Source organism: Tachypleus tridentatus, chromosome 3 (assembly GCF_004210375.1).
Source record: "Tachypleus tridentatus isolate NWPU-2018 chromosome 3, ASM421037v1, whole genome shotgun sequence".
Taxonomy (NCBI): domain Eukaryota; kingdom Metazoa; phylum Arthropoda; class Merostomata; order Xiphosura; family Limulidae; genus Tachypleus; species Tachypleus tridentatus.
Window position 1 is genome coordinate 17,133,217 of NC_134827.1, and position 21,576 is coordinate 17,154,792.

Genomic DNA, 21,576 nt, shown 5'->3' on the forward strand with positions numbered 1-21,576 from the left:
TACGTCCCAGAGGAGGTAACCTGAAAGTACAGAACCTTCTCTGGGAGGTCCCCTCATCATGTACAGGAATCCACATCAAGGGTTAATGTGTAGATAGAATTAAAAATAAAACATTATTTCATAACTGACCACATAATACAAAGAAATAACATAAATATACTCTAATTTTTACATATGTATTTTTCTGTCTTCTGTTAAGCACAAAGCTACCAATGGGCTAATTATCCTGTGCCCACAAGGAGAATTAAATATTGATTTTTTTTTTAGTACTGTAAGCCCTCAGATTTACTCTTGAGCCATCATGGGAGCATAGAAATATTTGAATTAATGTTCTCTGATTTATACAAAATCCACTGACAATTTCAGCTAATAATGACAGTTGAATATTAGAAGAAATACCTTCCAACATTTTATATATAACTTTTTAAATGTAAACACTTAAACATTTCAACACTACTTAGAGTATGTACCTCAAAATGAGAAAAACATTTTTCTTAACTGATTCCGAATGTTAACACAAATAGTGTCAAAATAGCAAAGGAAACTCTCTTAAAACAGCTGAGATAACCTGTTAACATGTAAAGTTACTGAGCCATACACACATTGTGAATTACAATTCAGGCTTCTGGAGGGATTCACAATTCTATTTGTATCATTAGAAGTCTCACATATTTTTTATTATTTAAGATACTCTATTGTAATATTTTTAAGAACAAAACAAATTTAATATTATCTTTATCTTACACTCAAGATACCAAACTCTAGATAAATGTTCTCTAGGGTTCTCGATAAGTACTCATACAATTAATGCATAATCCTAAGACCATTAGCTGAAAAAATATTAAATCTAATGAATACCAGTACAGATAACACATCAATTTAATCACCACTGATGACAATATACTACACTTTTCACAAGTTGCCATACAAATAACATGTCACCCTAAGCTCCTTGGTTGATGAATACTATTTTTTCATTGTGGCTATACAACCAACACATCACCCAAAACTCAATTTCTGACAAAATATTAAACTCTTCATATAGTTAGCACCACTCTAGGCTCTGTGTTTGATAAAACACTCTTACAGTTAACACATCATCCTAAACTCCACAATTAAGAAAATATCACTCTTCCTGAGTGCCCATACAGTCAACACATCACCTTAGCTCCATGGATGAAAAACATGCTACTATCTTCATCAGTGCCCATGCAGTTAATGCATTACCTTAAGCTCCATGGAGAACATTTAGGATGCCATGTTGAAATCAATAAAAAAAGATGGAGCTTTAAGAAAGTGGACTTTCCTCCATTGGTAGCATTTTTGCTATTTAACCTTAACAAAGGAAAGTCAATTTATTGAAAGTATCGAGGTTATTGGTTTTATTTTTTGATTCATAACTCATTTCCTGTTTACCTGTTCATGAATATTACGAGACAGTATCCAAAACATATGTATATCAAGACAATAAAAATATATTCTGTACTATAAATTAACAATGCCATTCATGTGTAATAATCAGAAGATCCCAATCACAAGGCATAACACTTCTTTGTTCAGTAAAAGTCCAAATCAGTGTCTCCATGATTTTGACATTAATCCATTACTTAAAATAACATAGTGTACTTACATTTACAGGTCTGTTAATATAGACATCTACTGCTATATATAAACATACAAAGGTTATACTAATAAATAAACCATTGTAACATAATAACACAAATGTTTCCTAGTTTATTTATTTACGTAAAAAAACTTACTGCCACTGCTTTCCTGTAAAGCTACCTCTTCCCACTGAACAACAAACATTGAACCTAGAAAATTTCAAAATCAAATAAAAATTACTAATATGATTGTAGACATTTTCACAGTCTGCAGGTAATTATGGGCTATAAAAGTATTAGGAAAACATTAGACATAATATTCAAATTTAAGAGAACAATACAGCAACACACCAAAATCAAACAGAAAAACCATTTAGAAAAAGAGAGAATGAGCAGACAGAAAACTGGCATCTGTAGTAAACCATAACAGTATAACTTGTAGTAAGTACACAAGGGCTGTCAAATAAATGTCACATTAAACAACACTATTTCACACAACACATAATACCAACAAAGGTTATATATAAGAAGTAACACGTCATGGAATACTCCTTTGTAACTTACATAGCATTAACAGCACAACATACACCAACGCTGCACGGTTAAAAACACATATTTAATAAATATGAACAGGGTTCATAAGATTAATAACACAAGAATTTACATCTGAAACATATCTTTATTATACACACAAAATCTATATAAGACAGCATGTTATAAAACAGCCTTTACTGGCACATCTTTACTACATGCAGTTATTTAATATCATTGACACATTTCCTGCACACAATGCTTAAATCTTTAATAACTGCATAGAGCTATGACAACATTCACTAATAACTGCATAGAGTTATGACAACATTCACTAATAACTGCATAGAGTTATGACAACATTCACTAATAATTGCATAGAGCTATGACAACATTCACTAATAACTGCATAGAGCCATGACAACATTCATCAGCAAGCAACAGTGAGTCTTTTTCCAAGAACTCTCTCATTTACTACTTATTCTTCAAAGTAAACTGTCTTCAGAATGGCATGCTTTGAAAAGAAGGTCCTAACAAAAAACACATTCTATTTGGAAAAACTTACTTATCACTTTATGGTTCAGATTATCTTGACAATCAACTTTATCCTATAGTTTAATTAAACTTTTCTAACTAACAAGTATTTAATCATCATGGCATAACCTTAATCAAAGCAACAGAACACCTTGATAAACTTCTCCATACCATTGTCAGCCAGCCTTATAGCTGAAATGTTACTTAAACTGGTGTCAAAGTTCGCCATCAGTGGTGCTATATACTGTGTTGCAGCCAACCAGCTGTGCATATATTCTCCTACATAGAGAAACCCTGGGAAATGACAGTAAAAAAAGCAAGTTAGAGGCCACATACACAATTGCTGGAGATTACAATCCCAATAGTCAACATAAATGCATGTTACAGTTTTAAAATAAGTGATGAAGAAGGATGAGCAAAATGCTGTATTGTAAGAAAATTCAGTCACTAATTCATTTAAAACTATATTACCTTTTACATTGTATAAAGAATAAGCAGCCTTATACATTACATACACATGGTGTTAGGAAAATATGTAGGTTCAAAAATCAATTTAACTGAAAAATATGATATACTATAATCCAAGTGCTTTCAAAAGGTGGGCCTTTCTTTTTATAGGTATTTTTAAACAAACACAAGATTTACCTCCAGTAGCAATAGTGATATTCCTAATGAGATGACCATAGAAAGGGAAGTCAAAGGACAATGACACTGTCTGCAAAGATAACAGAGGTATATTTGGATAACTTTGATAAATAAATGTATCAACAAAATCAACTTCCTAATATACTTTCTAGATTTCTAAGCAGAATGAATGCCTACAGCAAAGCAATGATTCATTTAGCTTTTGAGTTACATATTGTTCCCCCTCTATCTGTAAAAATACAAAACCTAATACAGTGTTATCTGTATCTTATAATGATAAAGAGTTTTTATTAGTAACTGTATTGTCAGTAATTTGTACACCAAAGAATTAGCCTTTATTATCATCAGCATCTTGTATACTTTAGATAATCTATCATCAGTGTATTGTATAGCTAAGGCAGTATTAATAATCATAGCACCAATGTCTTCCACTACTGGAACATAGCCTTTACCAGTATTTTGTACAACTCAGACATAATGTTTATCACAAGCACAGTAGTGCTTAGTATGTAGGCATGAGCCAGGCTAGGTATTGGCTGATGCATATAGTGTACTGTTCATCATAGTTTCAAATATCTTGTATAACAACCTCAAATACTTTTATAAACACTTAAGGTATGTTTCTGACGTTCTCAAAAGCTACTAAGACCTTCAGATTAAACAAAAAAAACATCACTAAAGTATAGAATCAATGAGAAGTGTAAGAGCCAAGTGTTCTTCTGATTACACTATGTAACAAAATTTTTACTCTTTCTTGTTCCTGGACAGAAACTGTTATTTTCCAATTGTTTATGCCTAAAGTAAATGGAAAAAGACCTATTTTTCTCTTCAAACTTTGCTTTTGTGGCCTGGCTAATGAAATTTTCAAAATGTACTGATTTTTCACAACATTCCAGGTAGATTCAGTGCTGAGACCTCAATCACTTGATCAGAGATCTTGGTCTAACAAAGTTGAATGCCGAGCTTTTGACATCTAAGCTCAAGGTGTGGGATTTGTTAGATGAAAGTGTGCAAGTTGCAAGTCAGAGGAAGTGTCACTAACATTTTCAAGCTTCTTCACTAGTCAAGATGGGCTCTGCTTCTGCCACAACGTATCCGGTCTGTGAGACGCAATTGGAATTGCCTGTAACCTGAACGAGTGGCGCCTTTTCATTGACAGCTTATCCAGAAGCCTCAAACTGTGCTGCTCCATAACTGGAATAAATATCTGTCTCTTCTCCTGGTTCATTCAGTGCACCTCAAAGAGGAATACAACAGTGTCAAGACCTTGCTAAAAGCCTTGAAGTATGATGAATATGGCTGGAAGGTTATTGGATACTTCAGAATGGTGGCATTTCTGAATGGTCTCCAAGAAGGCTTTACCAAGTTTCCCTGTTATCTTTGCCTTTGGGACAGCAGGGACACCACAGCACACTACAACAGGAAGCACTGGCCACAACGAACCGAGTTCTCTGTTGGGAGGCACAACGTCAAGTGTTAGTCACTACCGAACCTCCAGAAGATGTTGTTTTCACCATTGCACATAAAATTAGGTCTTATGAAACATTTTGTCACAGCTCTTCATAAGAAGTCTGCAGCCTTCAAGTACCTTTGAGACTTCTTCTCTAAGATGTCTGAGGTAAAGGTCAAAGCTGGTGTCTTTGTTGGACCACAAATAAAGATCCTGGAGTGCATAGAATTCTCCAAGAAGCTAATAGGAAGGGAAAAAAAGTTTGTGGCAGCTTTGTCGCAGTGGTGCAAGGCTTCTTGAGCAATCATAAGGCCAAATATTATGTGAAACTGGTTGAAAATCTGGTGAAGAACTATGGCAAAATGGGCTGCAGGATGTCCCTGAAAGCCCATATCCTTGATACTCATCTTGATAAATTCAGGAGAACATGGAAGTGTACTCAGAGTAGCAAGGTGAGCGCTTTCAGCAAGTTATACTGGACTTTAAACACCACTACGAAGGAGCGTATAACAAAAACATGATGGGAGACAATGTATGGAGGTTGATACGTGAAAGTGATTCACATTACAGTCGCAAGTCTCAAAAAAACTACTCACTTCTAAACATTTTGTATGACTTTAGTATAGATACATGTAAATCTTGATTCATATGTTGTTTTATTCAGACCTTATGTAAATGAAAATGTGCAAATTTATCCATTTTTACATAGAAAATAGGTTAATTTCTAAATTTCATTATTCAGGTCACAAAAGCAAAGTTTGAAGGGAATAATGGCCATTTTCTGTACTTTTACAACATAAACAGCATACTATCCAAGAAAAAAATTTGTGTTACACAGTGTTATTCTGATTCTGCCATCAGTAGGGTTAGCTCACCAATGATTGAAGTTGTTACAATGATTTACCCACCAAAATGTTGCATTTTAATTTGGGGAGTGGAGGAGCAATATAGCATTTCATTTACCTCAATATGTGATGTCTGTCAAAACAACTCATCAAATCAGGCTAAAACTAGTGCCTTCATAGCAAATGTCACTCATTATAAAATAATCACTGGTACTGTTTAAAAGACGAGGGGGGTAATAAAAAAAATTGAAAAAAAAATGTATGGATGACAATGCCAAAAGCACACACACACACTACAGGGATGAATATAAAAACAAACAAAAGTCCCTGTGTAAGTAGCCACTAATTCAATATTACAAGCTTATGGGAATTAGTCATTGTAGAACTGTATAGCATTATTCAGTTTAAATGTTTTTATTCAAACCTTAATTCATGTAAATGAAAGGAACTCAACATTCAGTTGTAGGTAAATGTTTTTAATGAAAACATTTGACTATTTAAGTAGGGATTTTTTGTATGGTTTTGTTTATTTGTCCCCACCTTGTTTCTGTACTTGTTGACATTGCCATCCATACATTATCCTTATTTTTGTTTCGAAAAAAACATTTATTACTGTAGAAAACGAAACATAGCTTTTAAAAGGAACTGTGACACCAGCGTGTCCTGCAGATATGAGACAGCATTTATTAATTATCTTGTCACCAGTGTGCCATGCTGATTTGTATGTACACATTTTTTATTGGTGATTCCACCCAACATTAAATCTGTTTGATCTAAACAAGACAGTAAAATATGTAGAGGGATATAAATGTTGTTTACAGTTTTCTCATCTAGAGTTATACAGTCACTCCAGTACTAAAGAAAATTAAATTAATGTTCTTAAACAGTTTTTATACTAATGCTTAGGTATACCTTGCAGTCTGAAAAAAAAAATGCTATTTTCTGTCTTAACAGATAAGTATTTTCTTTGTCTTTAACACAGTTTTACTGCTCAATTTTTTTCAAGCTTATGAACTGAACTGTTCTTGTATGCTATTTTGACACTACACATTTAACAACAAAAATTTACCACTGCTAAAATAATGGTTAATAATTATATAATGACATATTATTAACAATATACTCTTCATGTTACACCTTTTACACTCAAGATATTGGACACCAAAGTGATATACCATCAGTTGAAATGTATTTAAGGAACTAAGATTAATAAGTTATTTTAATAAAATGTTACTAAAGTGAGCTATAATAAAACAATGTATAGCTCACTTTAAAACTTAACAGAAAAACCTTTTACATTACTAATCCACAGGCTACACTTTAGCAACAACAAAAGATAAAATGCATTCAAAATGTTAGGATTACATACTGCAGCACGCCTGTGAGAATGTGACAACATCTGATGTGTAATCACTTCAGTATGATTATTTTCCAAATCTATCCAAAATGCTCTTGCTTCTTTAGGATCTGTATATATTGAAGAGTTGTAGTAGGTATGGTGGTCTTCCTGTAAGAAAACAGGGAGTCATTACTAACACATCATGTTACAAGTTGATCTGCAAAGAAAGAAAACATCATTTTAATGTTATACAAACACTTGCTATATGGTGGTTCTGTAAAAACAGTAGTCTACAGTAACAACATCACACCATATGGCAGTATTTTACTGAAGATATATGGCACATTATCATTTGTTATAAGGCAATTTCTTGAAAACAGCCACATGGTTACACTTTACGTGATGGGGGATACTGTTAAGATGTCTATAAATTATTATATATAATATTATAATTCTCACTACATGTTAATGCTTACTTATTATTATTCGTACTGCTCTGACTTAAGCCACTAATTAAACCAACACTACTCTCTACCTCAGAGCAAGTACTTTTAAGTCTAAGTAAGGATGAAATAAATGTAGAATTTATAGAAATACTGCTGCAACTGTCTAGTACCATCTTTAATAGAAGACTGTATACAAATAAGAAAAAAAATAACAATGCTGAATGAAGATTTAAATTCTTTAACCCTAAGAACAATCAAATAAAGGAAGTCGAAGTAATCTACTTCTATCAAGTTAACCTGGGTATACTATCTAAATTAAACAAAAAAGTACAATATTTTGTGTATATTTTCTAAATTTCTCATAGAGTAGGACAGCTATGATTTTCACTGTTTATTCCAGTAGTCTGATTCAACTGAAACAAACAAGTATTACTTCTCTGTATAAATGAGAATAAATATTAGTTTCACCCTTTAGCAACTTCAACAAATATCATGCAGAGTCAACTTGGATTCATGACTTGTGTTATTTTCCCAGAAAGAGATCTTTCTTGATTATGTTGCAAATTGTTGACCATGGCACATGAATGGCTTTTGCCACTGACATTAAGTATTCATGGAATCTCACCTGTTACAACATGCTGCACTTTGCTTACCATCTTTTGCGGATCTCTTCCTAATGTGGTTCTATGTTCCTTTTTCACTAATGTAATTAAGCACAAGGGATATTCCTGTCTTGGAAAAACTACATCTTTATCAGAACACATTTTTATAATCTAAGTGTATGAATATTTTGCATCAGAAAGGGCTGTTACATACCATACCCAAAACAATCAATTTTCAGTTGTATTATACCACCTACAAAATATCAAAATGCAGTTCTGATATCTCTTTACACTACAACTTTATATAAACTGTGGTAATCATGTGATTTGCTAATTTGAATATTCAAGTTTCTTTTATTGAAATTCACTCAATCTCCATATTCCACACTCTATTAGAATACCTCTAACATCATTTGCAAAAAATACTTACAGTGGCATTAGTGCTTTCTGGAGCCAAGGTTGTGCTGACAGTGGGAGCTTTGATTTTGTAGCTAGTCTGATCTGGATTTGTAGTGATTTCTGTGATGTCTTCATCTTTAACTTTTGTATCTGCCTTTGGTTTATGAATTGGTTTCTTCTCTTGTACTGATTTCTTCAGATCAGCTTGTCTTTTCACAAGAAACACTGGTGTCTCAGACCCTTCATATGAAAAATGTAATTCAAGTTGTTCTGTATCTTTTAAAGAGTCTCCTGTTTCTTTTCTATCCAGTATTTGGTACTGACTTTCTAGGGAAAAAAGAAAAAAAATTGGAGTTAATTTTATTACATGCATGGAAACAAATGCATGGAATATAACAAATAATTTGCTTCATTTGATTGTTAGATATCTACAACAGATCTGTAAAGTAATAAGCTAGATTAGTGTGTGTGTGTTTTTTTATGACAAAGCCATATTGGGCTATCTGCTGAGTCCACCAAGGGGAACTGAACCTCTGATTTTAGCACTGTAAATCTGTAGACTTACTATTGTACCAGTGGGGGACAGCAAGATTAGTAACTTCTTAATTACATATTTAGCAAAGGTTAATATTTTCTGAAACTGTAAATGCATTTCTCATAATACTTACCTCTGCTGACACTACAGTTATTTCTTGACCATCCAGAGTTTTCACTCTTTGCTCATTGAGGCATCAAGAATGCTTGCTCCAGTCTTTTATAACCTACTCGAATATCTTTGGTAAATTTTAATTTTAAAATTTCCCATCAACTTCAATGCACCCTCTACCTAGGTACTGTAATTAATTTTTGAAACAAACTTGCTTTTGGTGTGGAAGTAGAGTGGGAGAGTGTCAACAAAGGTAATTATTATTGGAAATACATTTTCTGTTTAGAAAAATGTTAACTCCCAAAACACAATATACAATGTCACTATAGCTAAAATTCCACACTGAGAAGGTGGAGAGGCTGGTGCAGACATGATCCATACAGAAAACATCTGTATAGAACAGGAGTGTACCAAAATAAAAAAATTAAATGGTGCAAGAGTAAGGAAACCACATTACATCCAGAACAGGTGTGCTCTTCAGCTGGAACTTAGCTCCTGTATCAAAGGTAGAATAGAATATAAGTAATCATTAGTATAGACTAGTCCTAATCAGATAGCTGAGGATCACAAAATTTACTCTCCACCTGAAGAAGTCCAAAAGGCAACACCCCAGGCTTGGAATAACAGGATCATTTATGGCATACTCAACCAAAGGATCAAAACACATCTGGTTTGGAATTATGAACATTCATCCTCACTGCCCAACCAAGTGAATAAGTAGTATTCTGCTTTACCCTGGAATTATGGCAAAGTTGTGGAACCTATGCTTAACTAAAGACCTACAACAACAAAAAATACAACTTAAGAGAAAGTTGAAACCAAAAACACAAAGCTAAGGGCTTAAAAGGAGAATAATACACATAAAACAACTGTAAAATCCTAATTTGGTAATTGAAAAATATTGTTTTAGCAGAAGAATACAAATGTTTTTAGTTGACCTGATAGAATTGGGTATTCAAAAACCTTCTGATATTTGGAATACCTAAAAATAGTGGATAAGGATACCTTATATAAAGTCACTGCAGACAAAGGAAGATACTTCTCAATATCCAAGTTAGAAAATGGAATACATTAGTTATTTTTGGATGAAGGGGGTTTAAATTCCTTTTAATACACCACTGATGATAAATATTCCCTTTTCATTGATATGCAATCATGGCTGACCTATAACAAGATTTAGTTAAGTACAGAGAAGTCTTAAAAGTTAAATCCTTATGTTGGGCAAAGGAACACATACCTTCCAAGCATGAATATCATGTTTCTGAACATCTGATTGAGGTTGTCTCATACAGGAACTTCCAATGTTGAATAGGTAGAGGTGGACATTTCTGCAGATACTGAAGAAGTAAAAACCATGCTTGAGATAGCCAATAAAGTGCTACCATGAGTACTAGACAGAGAGTAGAATGAATTATAGTTAGAATCTGGGACAATAGCTAAATTGGGGAAAAGGCAAACAGATGTAAACATGTCCACTACTGAATGAATGCATCTACTGCCTAAGCTTGAGGAGGAGGTATCAGAGACCAAAATAACTGCAGTTGTGGAACCTAATGAGTTGCAACAGCATTAACAGTTAGGAAACCCAAACTGAGAGCAAATCCATCCACCAAAGAATCTAGCTGGGTCAAGACAAGTGATCTGCAATTAAATTCATCACTCCTAGAACATAACGTGCTAAAAGACTGATACAATTGAATGAACCCAATAGAGAAAATCCACAGTATAAAAGGAAGATTTTCAAGAAATGGGGCTTCTTTGACAAGAAATCTGAGATAAAACAGTGGAATTGCCAAAATGTATAGACAATATTTTCCATAAATAGAGAGATAGACCTTGAACCATTACCAAATGTACTGCAAGAAGTTCAAGAATGTTGTTATGGAGGGTATACTAATGTCCAAGTACACAGTTACTTCTGACCTTAAAGATAAGTTCCCCATCCCTGATAAGATGTATTTGCGAATACATGGATCTCAGAACAAAGTGGTGGAATGGGTACACCAGTGACAGTATTGTTCCAATCCAATCACTAATTGTAATTGACAATATTGCTCCTGCGGAATGAGCCAGAATGATCCAAAGAATCAGAATGCATGATCAACCAGTCATTCAGTGATCACTAAAGGAATGTGTGGCTTGAGGGATGCCCACATCTCAAAAACGAGAAAAAAACATCCTCTCAGTAAGAAAAGGAGACAAAAGTAAAAGCCTGATGGCTATTTCCAAGGCGTGAAACCTAATATGGGTTGGTTGAGTGCAACTTGAGTATTGAAAAACACAACCGAATGGATGAGATATTGTGTCTGTGACAAAACAGATTTCTCCAATCTGATATCAAAACCCACTTTTGTAGCTTTTGAATGGAAATTTTAAGAATGTTGTTCTAATAATTCATGGGATAGAGCCAGAAAGAGCTAGTCATTCATATAATGATGTACATACAGGCCCAAGAAATGCAAGAGTTGAGAAAAAAGTTCAAACAATTCTGCAGAAGACAGAAGGTGCTGATGCAAGACCAAAACAGAAAGCCCAGAACTGTAGCACCTGCCTCTTGTACACAAACTTGAGAAACCTTTGTGAAGATTCTGGTATGGGAATATGAAGATAAACAGCTGTAACATTGAACTCATTCATTCAGAGTTCTGGTGCAAAGTGCCATTGTAGACTGAGAAAATATTTCATTGTGAAGTGAGGAATATCTAAAAAACTGGTTGAGTCTAAATAGACTAATAAATGGATGCCAATTTCCTGTCTTCTTGGGTACCACAAATAAATGGGAATACAATCTCAGAAGAATGGGATTGGCCCTCTCTACTACCTTTTTGACTAACAATTCTCTTATGGCCTAGGAATGGAGCTTCACTCACCTAGGAGCTGTTGAAGGTGAAATGGCAATAATTTGAGCTGACAATAGTGTAGATGGTGTAAAATGAATGACCAACCCTGAAACCAGAACACGTAGTCCCCATGGATTCCTGGTGAAAAAACTCTAGACATTCTGGAAATGACATAATTATGTTCTCCCTACTCCTGATTTGGTCTTCCCAAATTGAAGATCCTCAAGAATATGGATGGATTCAAATATGGGAACCAATAGACCTGTATACTGAAGGAGGGGGAGTAGGGAAACACTATAAGCCAATAATCCTAAATCACAGCCAGAAAGACAAGAAGCCAATGATAATAAAAAAGAATGTAAACAGCCAGTTTCAGAACTCTAATGCTTGTGAAACTCCAGCAAATAACAAGGGATGAAGAAAAGTAGCTTCCTATAACTCCCTGAAGAAAAAAGATAGTAAATTAACCATTTCTAACAAAGCATCTATACTCAATAAATCTCAACAACAAACCTGTCATGAAACCAATGAAAGAATGGGCAAATACAATCTGACTGAGGTAGATGATAGCATAAACCCCAACTCTTTATCTTATTGCTGAGGGGAACATTTATAAGCTTCAGACAAAAGCTAGGTTAAAGATAAATACTTCAGAACAATCACGAGAGTAAGACAAAGCTAAGAAAACTGATCTGTTTAAAGTAATCACAGGTTCCAATTTAAACTCTCCATATGTCTAAAAGGGACCCATCCATTTAAAATCTAAATAGACTTCCTTCTGGTGGTGATAAGCCAAAGTATGCTGATCCAATCAACATGGGAGACAGGTGCAACAAAGTGGTAAATCTCCCAGCATGAAGAACAACATCAGGAGAAAGAGGAAAAACCACATAGTTACTTGCTATCTTTTCTGCAAACAAGGAAGGAGTAGAGTCAATTGCAATTGGAAAGATCCCAAAACCTCACAAAGCCAAGTAACCAACTGAAGAAAAAGAACTGGATATGACTCATCAAAATGATCCTCTATGAAGGACCATGTAGTAAAAGGAACTGGATAAAGTGAATTTAAATTTTTGCCAGTTGTTTCTGCTCGATCCTCATATATGTCTCAACCTCAGGACAGATCATGTCATGGAAATCTTTGACTAAGAGTAACCCCTTCCCTAGCTGTTAACAAATACTAGATTGCAAAGGTAGAAGAGAAGAGATCTGGTTGATCTCTGTAGTGAAAACATTACTTGGAAATTCTTACCTATCAGTTTCTTTTTTTGGGTTTTTTTTTCTTAAGTGTCATATAAATGTAAACATAAAGATGATTGTAGAAACACCAAGTGCATTAAAATGCACAACATTAATAATCAACAGGAGTGCTGTGATTTTAATAACTTGCAAATTTCAATCCACCCTGTATTTAGTTATTGTATATAAGCACTTCATCCCAATAATGTGCTTATATACAATAACTAATACAGGGTGGATTGAAATTGGAGAAATTTGCAAGTTAGAATTTGCCTAAGGCATTTGAGTGGGGTATAAAAGACTGGAGCAAGTGTTCTCAATTCTAAGATGGGCAAAAAGTGAAAACTCTGGAGATCAAGAAATAGTTAGTCAGCAGATGGTATGTTTTGGAAGAAATGTTTTTGAGAATTATGAAAATTGAACAATGTGTTAATTTGTAGAATACACAATCTTGTAAAGATAACTTTGAAGTGATATCAAAATACCAATGATGTTTTTAATATTCAAAATATCATTCCCTAGAGTACTAACATGAAAAATGTATAAAATCTATACACAAGTACTCTAAAATCGTAAAACAGTTTTACAACATAGAAAAACAAATGGAAACCCACAGTAATATATATTTACACTAGAATGTGATGTTTGTGTGTTTTATAGCAAAGCCACATCAAGCTATTTGCTTCACCCACCAAGGGGAAATCAAACCTATGATTTAGTGTAATATCTATAAACTTCCCACTGTCTTACTAGGGAAGACATTTCTACTAGAAAATATCAAAAAACCAACTGATGGTTTATGTCAACAAATTACCAAGGCATGTGCATGAAAAAGTTCTTTGACTTAACATTTACAAAAAAAAAAATTTTCTTCACTCATAAACAGTTCAGTGAAATTCTTAATTTACAATAACAGCTTCTAAAGTAAAGAAATTCAACTGTACCTGAACATTAGTGGACTTATCAAATCCATATGTATATCAACAAATGAAATGTACCTATGCTCACAATCAAGCAAAATATACATTCAACCTAAAGTGTAGGTAGTTGTTTAGAACTCTTAATATCAAAACTAACTAAATTTTGCCATATAATGATGTGTACCTTGATTAAATAAACCTCTTTTTTTAAATTTTGCTTGAATTATTGTCTATATAAATTTTTCATTTTCCAAGACAACTTAAGCATGAAAAGTTGTAAGAAACTGAAACCTAATCTAGTTCCATGCTATACAAGTGGATCACTCTTTTTTCAAATATTGATACATACTTCTCCAATAGCTGTATTATTCCTCTGCTGCCTTTGAAGACTACCGGTACTAGGTTGTACAGTAAACAAAAAATGTGAAGCACATGTTCTAAAAATACTGTTTCTTAAACAATTTTAAGTCAAAAAGTATATTTATTATACCATTAAGACTTAGCAATTTAATAAGCAACACAACTTTGCCGTTCTGTTTACAAGACTGCATGCAATACATTAGCCTTTACTTCCTCCCAGCAGAATCAAACCACAAGTTGCATCCTGTAGCCTTGATAACCAAAAGGAAAATACCAGTAACACACTTCCTTCTTTCACTAATTCATACATTATACAATTATCTATATTTTGATAAAGATTATGATACCACAAATAAACCACCACTAATACATGAAAACAACACTGGCAGTCTCCATACAGTATGTCAACAACCACATTTCAAGGTGTCTACCATAAAAACCATCCCTCAAAAATATTCAACCTGCATTTCATGTTCTGTCAGTTTCTTTACGTGCCATATAGTCATCTTTCTTTTGAACACGTTTCCTTCATTTACTTATTTCAATAAAACACCCTCTCATTCTGATAGAAACCATCTTTGCTACAATGTAAATTTCATAATTATACAAAAAAAACCTTCAGTAGGGTATTATTGAGGAGATGCACTGGGTGTCATCAAAAAATGAGAAATACACCCTCACTACTTAAAGAAAAAAATACCTATAATAATAAAGGTTAATGACAATTCCTGCTATAACAAGTATGTTTTCACTAGACTTTCAAAAAATACCTTTTCATTCAAATTAAAAAGAGGCTGACACCATTCCCTTCAGAAAAACAACACTCAAATAACATCACTGAATTAAAAGGTTATGACTGTTTTTGATAACAGCATATTTAGTTATATTTACTATGTTAAAAATTGCATAAGAATAACTTTGAAACCATTCATAAACTCTCATCTTAACTTTGACCAGAAAGAAAGAACTGCTTTCAAGTAGACCAAAAGTACCACAACAAAGCCAGTAAACAAAGAAGGAATTATTGCTACATTTACCACAGAAAATGTTTTCAACAAAGTCGTCAAATTAATTATAGCAACTTGTATGAAACCTGACTCACATGAGCCTAAAACTCAGATTACTTTATCTTTATCAAGCTTAGGCACTCCTCCATAATAATCAAACTGCCATAAAAAATAAAGTATAGTGCTTAAACCTGAGCAGGCTTGACCAGGGATATTTTACCTATTACCTAAAATACACAAATCTCATAATTGTACATATCCAATAATTTATGACATAAGCTTTATACATCTACTAATAGTGACCACTGCCCGAGACATCCACACAACTCTTTCTCCTCACGTGAGATACACAACACATTTAATCATTATTAATAAACAATTAATAAAAATTAACCATTACTTTCTCATAATCTTCTGTGTACTATGGATAATTCTTCCCTACATGTTAATATTCCACACAACAATAGACTAGAAACTGAAAGCTGCTCTAAATCTATTCAAACCTCAAAACTTTCATCTAGCTAGTGTTATCTTTAAATAACTGTCAATTTAACCACAAATATTCCATTTAGATTAACAGTACTGTTACGTGTATCAAGATGTCTCCAAAATACATAAATCAAACATAAAAGAACAGTAAATCCTCATGTACAGAAAAAAAATACTGACAACACTTTTTTTTTGCTCCTTGGATAGCCAGTGTTGAATCACTTCAAAATCTTTTCTTCTTACATTAATTCGTTCCACAAGACTATTAAGTACATTCCTGATTAGTCTCAAATTCATGAGGATTACCAACACTTTTTGATAAATGTAAACAAGGTAATTTGAAACATTTAAACAGATTACTTGTATAAAAACACTAATAATCTTATACAGTGTAAATACATATAGCCACTAGTATGTTGTACAAATGCAGAGAACACTCAGAAAGTGCTTCAAGAACTGCAGATCTTCTGTCCACAGACAAAAATGTTCCTTTTGCCAAACACTTCAACTACTCTGATATAGTTCTCTTTGGTTTCAAAACTGGGTTTAGAGCTGTATTTCCAATTTATTTTATTTCTAACTAACGTTTATGTTATTCTGAAGATAGCTGGTATGGTTATTAAAACTTTAAAATAAAATAGAGAGCATCTCAAACAGGTTGAACCCACTATGATTAGTAAACTTTAATCTGGACAACACAAGGACCAACTGTATTAAAATATTTTAAAATTGTTAGTGCAGCTTGTAATAACTGCTAATTAGGTATAAAGAACAGCATCATTACTAGCAATTTTCTTTTTACACCTGAACAACAGTTTTTACACTGAAAAGCTAATTTTAATTGTGTATAGTTCATTAAGCTCTCGTATCTCCTCTCTGACACAAATACTCATCAAAAACTGCTTAAATTTAATGTATTTTCTATGCAATATGAAAGTAACAGAAAAATCTATAATTAGCTTCAAATTATTTATAATATACTTATCCAAACATACCAATCATGAAACTATCTGAAAATTTGAAATTTATTTCAAATAAAAAACTGTTTATTTATCAAGTTACTGCTCTCCACTCATATTAAAAAAACATAATATTCACAAAATACTTTAAAAAAAACACGTTACAACTACATATTTATAGAATTCCCATAGAAATATTTTTTCCAAAGGAAAATTCTGATCCTTCCATATAAACTTTATTTCAATACATGTGGTTCTTATTTGAAAATGTTTTTTTTATCTTATGTTATGTTGTCTATGTGTGAATCATGGAATAATGACTTGTCAGCAAAGTTACTCAGAAATAAAAACAAAGTAGTCCACTCTGTCAAGTTAAAGTAACAAAAAAAAAAAAGGATTAAGCTGCATGGTTGGATGGTTAGAAATCAAATACAGGTACAATGTATTTCAAAAAATGATGCACAAGCCAGAGAATTAAAGTGCAAGTCACGCCTATTATTCATCAAGTAAAACTGGTATGAATACTCTGCAGTGATGGCATTATTCAGAATTACGAAGTGGTTGAGCACCCATGCATGACTGGGAACATGAACTCAACTGTACACACCAATGTTCCTGGGAAATATAATACATGTTCAGGAAAAAGTCATTCTATACAGAAATGGATTTTACTTCGTATGTATTAAATAAGTTCATAAAAAAGGCAAGTGTTTATATAGTTGATTAAGAATAGACCAAAGAAACTCAGTCTAAATCTTTTAGTAAAACCAGAACAATCTGAATCAAAATGTGGTAGAAAAGTATATGTGTTCTCGAACAAGAGAACGTCTTTAAGTCAAAGAATTAGAATATTCATAGGGTGGCCCAATAATAAGTTTGTTGAAAAAAAAGTATACATATGTAGTCAAGTTTCTGTTACTATCCATTCAAAACTGGTTACTGTGTTTCCTGGTTAGCTATACAATAGGAAGCAACGAAAAAAACAAAAACCTGACGTACTTAATATTGACGTAAAGGTTGTTTTTTTATCGCGTTCTGTTTGCAATTAAATATTTTATTATTTTGCATCATTTCAACAGTAATATAGAATCAGTTCAGTAACAGTCGCCCCACTAAAGCCTTTTTTTTTTTTTTTTGAGAAATAAACATGTGGTTAAGGAAACGCGTTTATAGGAAATTACTAATATTAATATATTCAAAGTACAAAGCCGATACGTTTGTTGTTTCTTATAACCACCTGTCTTCAGTTATTACAGTTGACTTGTGAATTAAAACGTACTACATCAACAGTATGTATTATTCTGTACAACTACAGGTTCATCTCACCCCAAATATTTTGCTGAAAACAATGAAATGGTGTCACTGAATCTGTCTGATATACTGTTAGCAACAGTGAAGAAACTATCTGAACGTTCTGTGATTAAAGGTTCAACGCTATATGATTTACAATCCCTTTTATACATGTATATCGACCAGCAGTGTTGTAAACTACTTGAAAGTTTACACTACTGGCCAGAAGCCTTATTAATTTTAAAATTGCAAGCACGTGAAAAGCAACATTTTATAAAACTATGATAAACTAATCATCAAGACTTTGAACTGAACCTAGAACCATGTTTTCTTTCTGTAAGTTACTTGAGAGAAATAAACTTACTAAAAGTGCTTTCTAGTAACTGAAATGCACAACACGTGTGAAACTTAGCCACAAAATGCGCTTGCGCGTAATTGCAAAATTCCTACACCAGTAGACCCGGAAATAGCTTCTTTTGCCAACAGTTGGTAAATACGCATTTCAACATCGTTTCCAGAAATCACACGTGATTTAGTACTTAAAAATTACTTCGAGCAAGACTGAGCTTGTTCTTCGTAGCGCCAATTTTATATTTTCAGCTTAAGAACTATATCTCGCTAAAGACTAGAATTATTAAAAATTATGAAAACATTTCTCCACGGTTCTGTAGTTAAGTATTTGTGTCCAATGTTGTAAAATATCAGAACATAAAATCGTTCAATATGTGTGAAATATTGTATTAACAAATTAGTAATTGGAAGGTTAAAAAAAAAACCTTCTATCTCAAATTTCTATAAGAAATCACGTAATTTTTCTTATTAACTTTAAATTGCAGTAACAACACTTAAAAATACGACCATCTACGATACTGTTGTAGATTATATTTTCAACGTTTCAGCTTAAATGTTTGCAAGGAAGTTAATCATGACAATGGCGAGGATGCAATATATCCAGAAAGTGAGGAAAAATTAAGGTCCCTTGAGAACCTAGAAATTTTGTACAATATAAAGAATCAAGAGTATGATATAAATGAGAACCAGTAACAAATGAATGTGTTCTTGAGTATTAAATGGAAGAATCTGTTCAGTGTCAGAAGTGACTTATATCTTGATGACGAGAAACCAACTTCAAATGAAAATGTATCTCGGAACTGTATAAGCTCTGAACTGGGGAAGTGCAGAAAGCCCTGATGCAGACCCAAAGTCCCTGATGATGAACGAAGTCCAGTATCTTCAAGGCCGAGGTCCTGGAAAAGCCAAATACCAGTGACCCGTAGTCTAGTTTCGATCAAATAAGAGAACGATATATCTTTAGCATAGAACATCGATCTGCTTCCCAAATGGTGGAAGAGAGGACACGGAGGATGCTCAGTGCTCTTGTACATTTGACCCGTAGCTGCTTGATGTGTGGTATAAAGGTCAGCTTAAGGTCAAAGATAAACCCCATGAACTTTGTCTCAGGGACCACTGGCAGCACAACTTCACCGATACGGAGTTCAAGATCAGGGTTAATATCCCGTTGGCGGCAAATGCACGCAAACTGTTTCAGAGAGAGAGAGAAGTTAAAACAGCTTGATGTAGTCCACTTCAGTAAACGATTGAGGGCAGTCTGTAGCTGCCGTTCAATATACCTCGTGTTCGACAACTGACGTGAGACGTGAAAGTCGTCGACATAGAGGCCGTTTGCAACAATAAGAGGGAGTTGTTCAGTGATGGCATTAATATTTATACTAAAAAGTGTGACACTCAAAACACAGTCCCGAGAGGCTCCAAGTTCCTGTAGAAAAGAACGGGAAAGTGTCAAACCCACATGACTTGGAATCACCTGTCCATTAAAAGAATTTAGAATAAAAATGGACAAATGGCCACGCAACCCATATACATGAAGGTCTCGCAAAATGCCATACTTCCATGTTGTATCATAAGCCTTCTCAATGTCAAAGAATATTGATACAAGATGTCATTTGAGAAAAGCTTCTCTGATTGGCATTTAAAGTTGAATCAGGTGTTCCATGGTGGAGTGCTGTCGTTAGAACCCAAACTGGGTGGGAGAGAGGAGGTTGTTTGATTCGATATGTACTGCCTGAACGATATGTACTGCCTGACAGTCATAGAGACAATCAGCTCGAAAGAAAAGAAGTGATCGCTCTGCCCTGGTCTTGATGGCTAAGAAGGTGGAGGATAAAGTAGAAGTGCTAAATACCTGGGAAAAGCTTTCACCTAGAGTATCGGCAATGCTCCGGGTATCAGCTACTTCCTGGCTATCAGGGAGCAGGATTGAGAAAAGGACAGTATTATACTGCCCACTGACCTTTCAAATCTTGTCCCACATGACTTTGGAAATAGTGATAGAAGATATGCTGGTTGTAAACTTAATCCATGAGTCCTTCTGGCTTTCACGTCTTACCCACTGTGCACGTGCAAGGAACGTGCTAAAAAGTGATGTAGTTCGAGTGTCATATAACTAAAAAAACTTTCCCAGGCTCGTTTGTAAACCTTCCATGCCATCTGGCAGGCAGGATTTCATCATGGATGAGGATATCATGGAAAATGTGTCAAGATTTTAGGAATACATTGAGCAGCTGCATGTTTTATACAAATCAGTTACTGCTGCCACACAGTCGTCTATTGACGGCTTACAGAAAGTGACAAGATTAGATTCTGGAAGAGCAGAAAAAAAGGACCAGTTTGCTTGATCCAGCTTCCATCGGGGCACGCGGGTTGGGCGGTATCAACCACGGCAAGTCTCTCTCAAAACTATAGGAAAATAATCACTGCCTCATGGGTTACTGTCAACCCTCCATGAAAAATAGGAGAATAGTGAGGGGGAACAAATTAAGAGATCAACAGAAGTAAATGGCTGACCAGGTGCATGAAAATAAGTACAAGAACCAGTATTGAAAAGAGAATGGTTGTAATCAGAGAGCATATGCTCTACGGAGCTACCCCTCCCCATCAATATCAGCACTTTCCAAGAGGGAATGATGTCCATCCTCCTGGATTAAAAAGGGAGATGGCAACTGTTCAATGAGAGCATCAAGTGCTGATTTATCAAGTCTCTCCAAGCAACAGGTAGAAACAAACACTAATGGTACAACCTAAGAAAACACAGATGGCTATAGCCTCCAAGGGTGTGTCAAGTGGTAGTGACAGGGTGGTTACATGCTGAACAACTAACAGTGCCACCCCTCCATACATTCGTCCATCACACAGCCTGTAAGTTCTGTACAACAAAAAAAATGCTGAAATGTGACTGTACTGGCAGGTTTCAGAAATGTTTCCTGTAAGGAAAGACATATAGGATGGGAGGAAGCAATCAGTGTTTTGATGTCATCCAGATTAGAATGAAAATCTCGACAGTTCCATTGTATCAAGATGGTAATTTTCATTTATGTGTAGGTGAATTGGATGGAGAGCTTTCCTGTATACGA

The 21,576-nt window shown here is 34.1% G+C and overlaps 1 protein-coding gene across 1 annotated transcript in view; it reads right to left on the reverse strand.

Annotated features, from left to right (window-relative positions):
- Window positions 1-21,576, reverse strand: part of l(1)G0289 (plexin domain containing lethal (1) G0289) — a 44,838-nt gene that overhangs the window by 14,540 nt on the left and 8,722 nt on the right. Inside the window, exons 2-6 of the mRNA XM_076493173.1 lie at window positions 8,427-8,722; window positions 6,979-7,116; window positions 3,315-3,384; window positions 2,841-2,963; window positions 1,761-1,814 (exon numbers count right to left, since the gene is read on the reverse strand). Of these exons, the coding sequence (XP_076349288.1) occupies window positions 1,761-1,814; window positions 2,841-2,963; window positions 3,315-3,384; window positions 6,979-7,116; window positions 8,427-8,722 (681 nt within the window). The remainder of the gene's footprint in view (window positions 1-1,760; window positions 1,815-2,840; window positions 2,964-3,314; window positions 3,385-6,978; window positions 7,117-8,426; window positions 8,723-21,576) is intronic.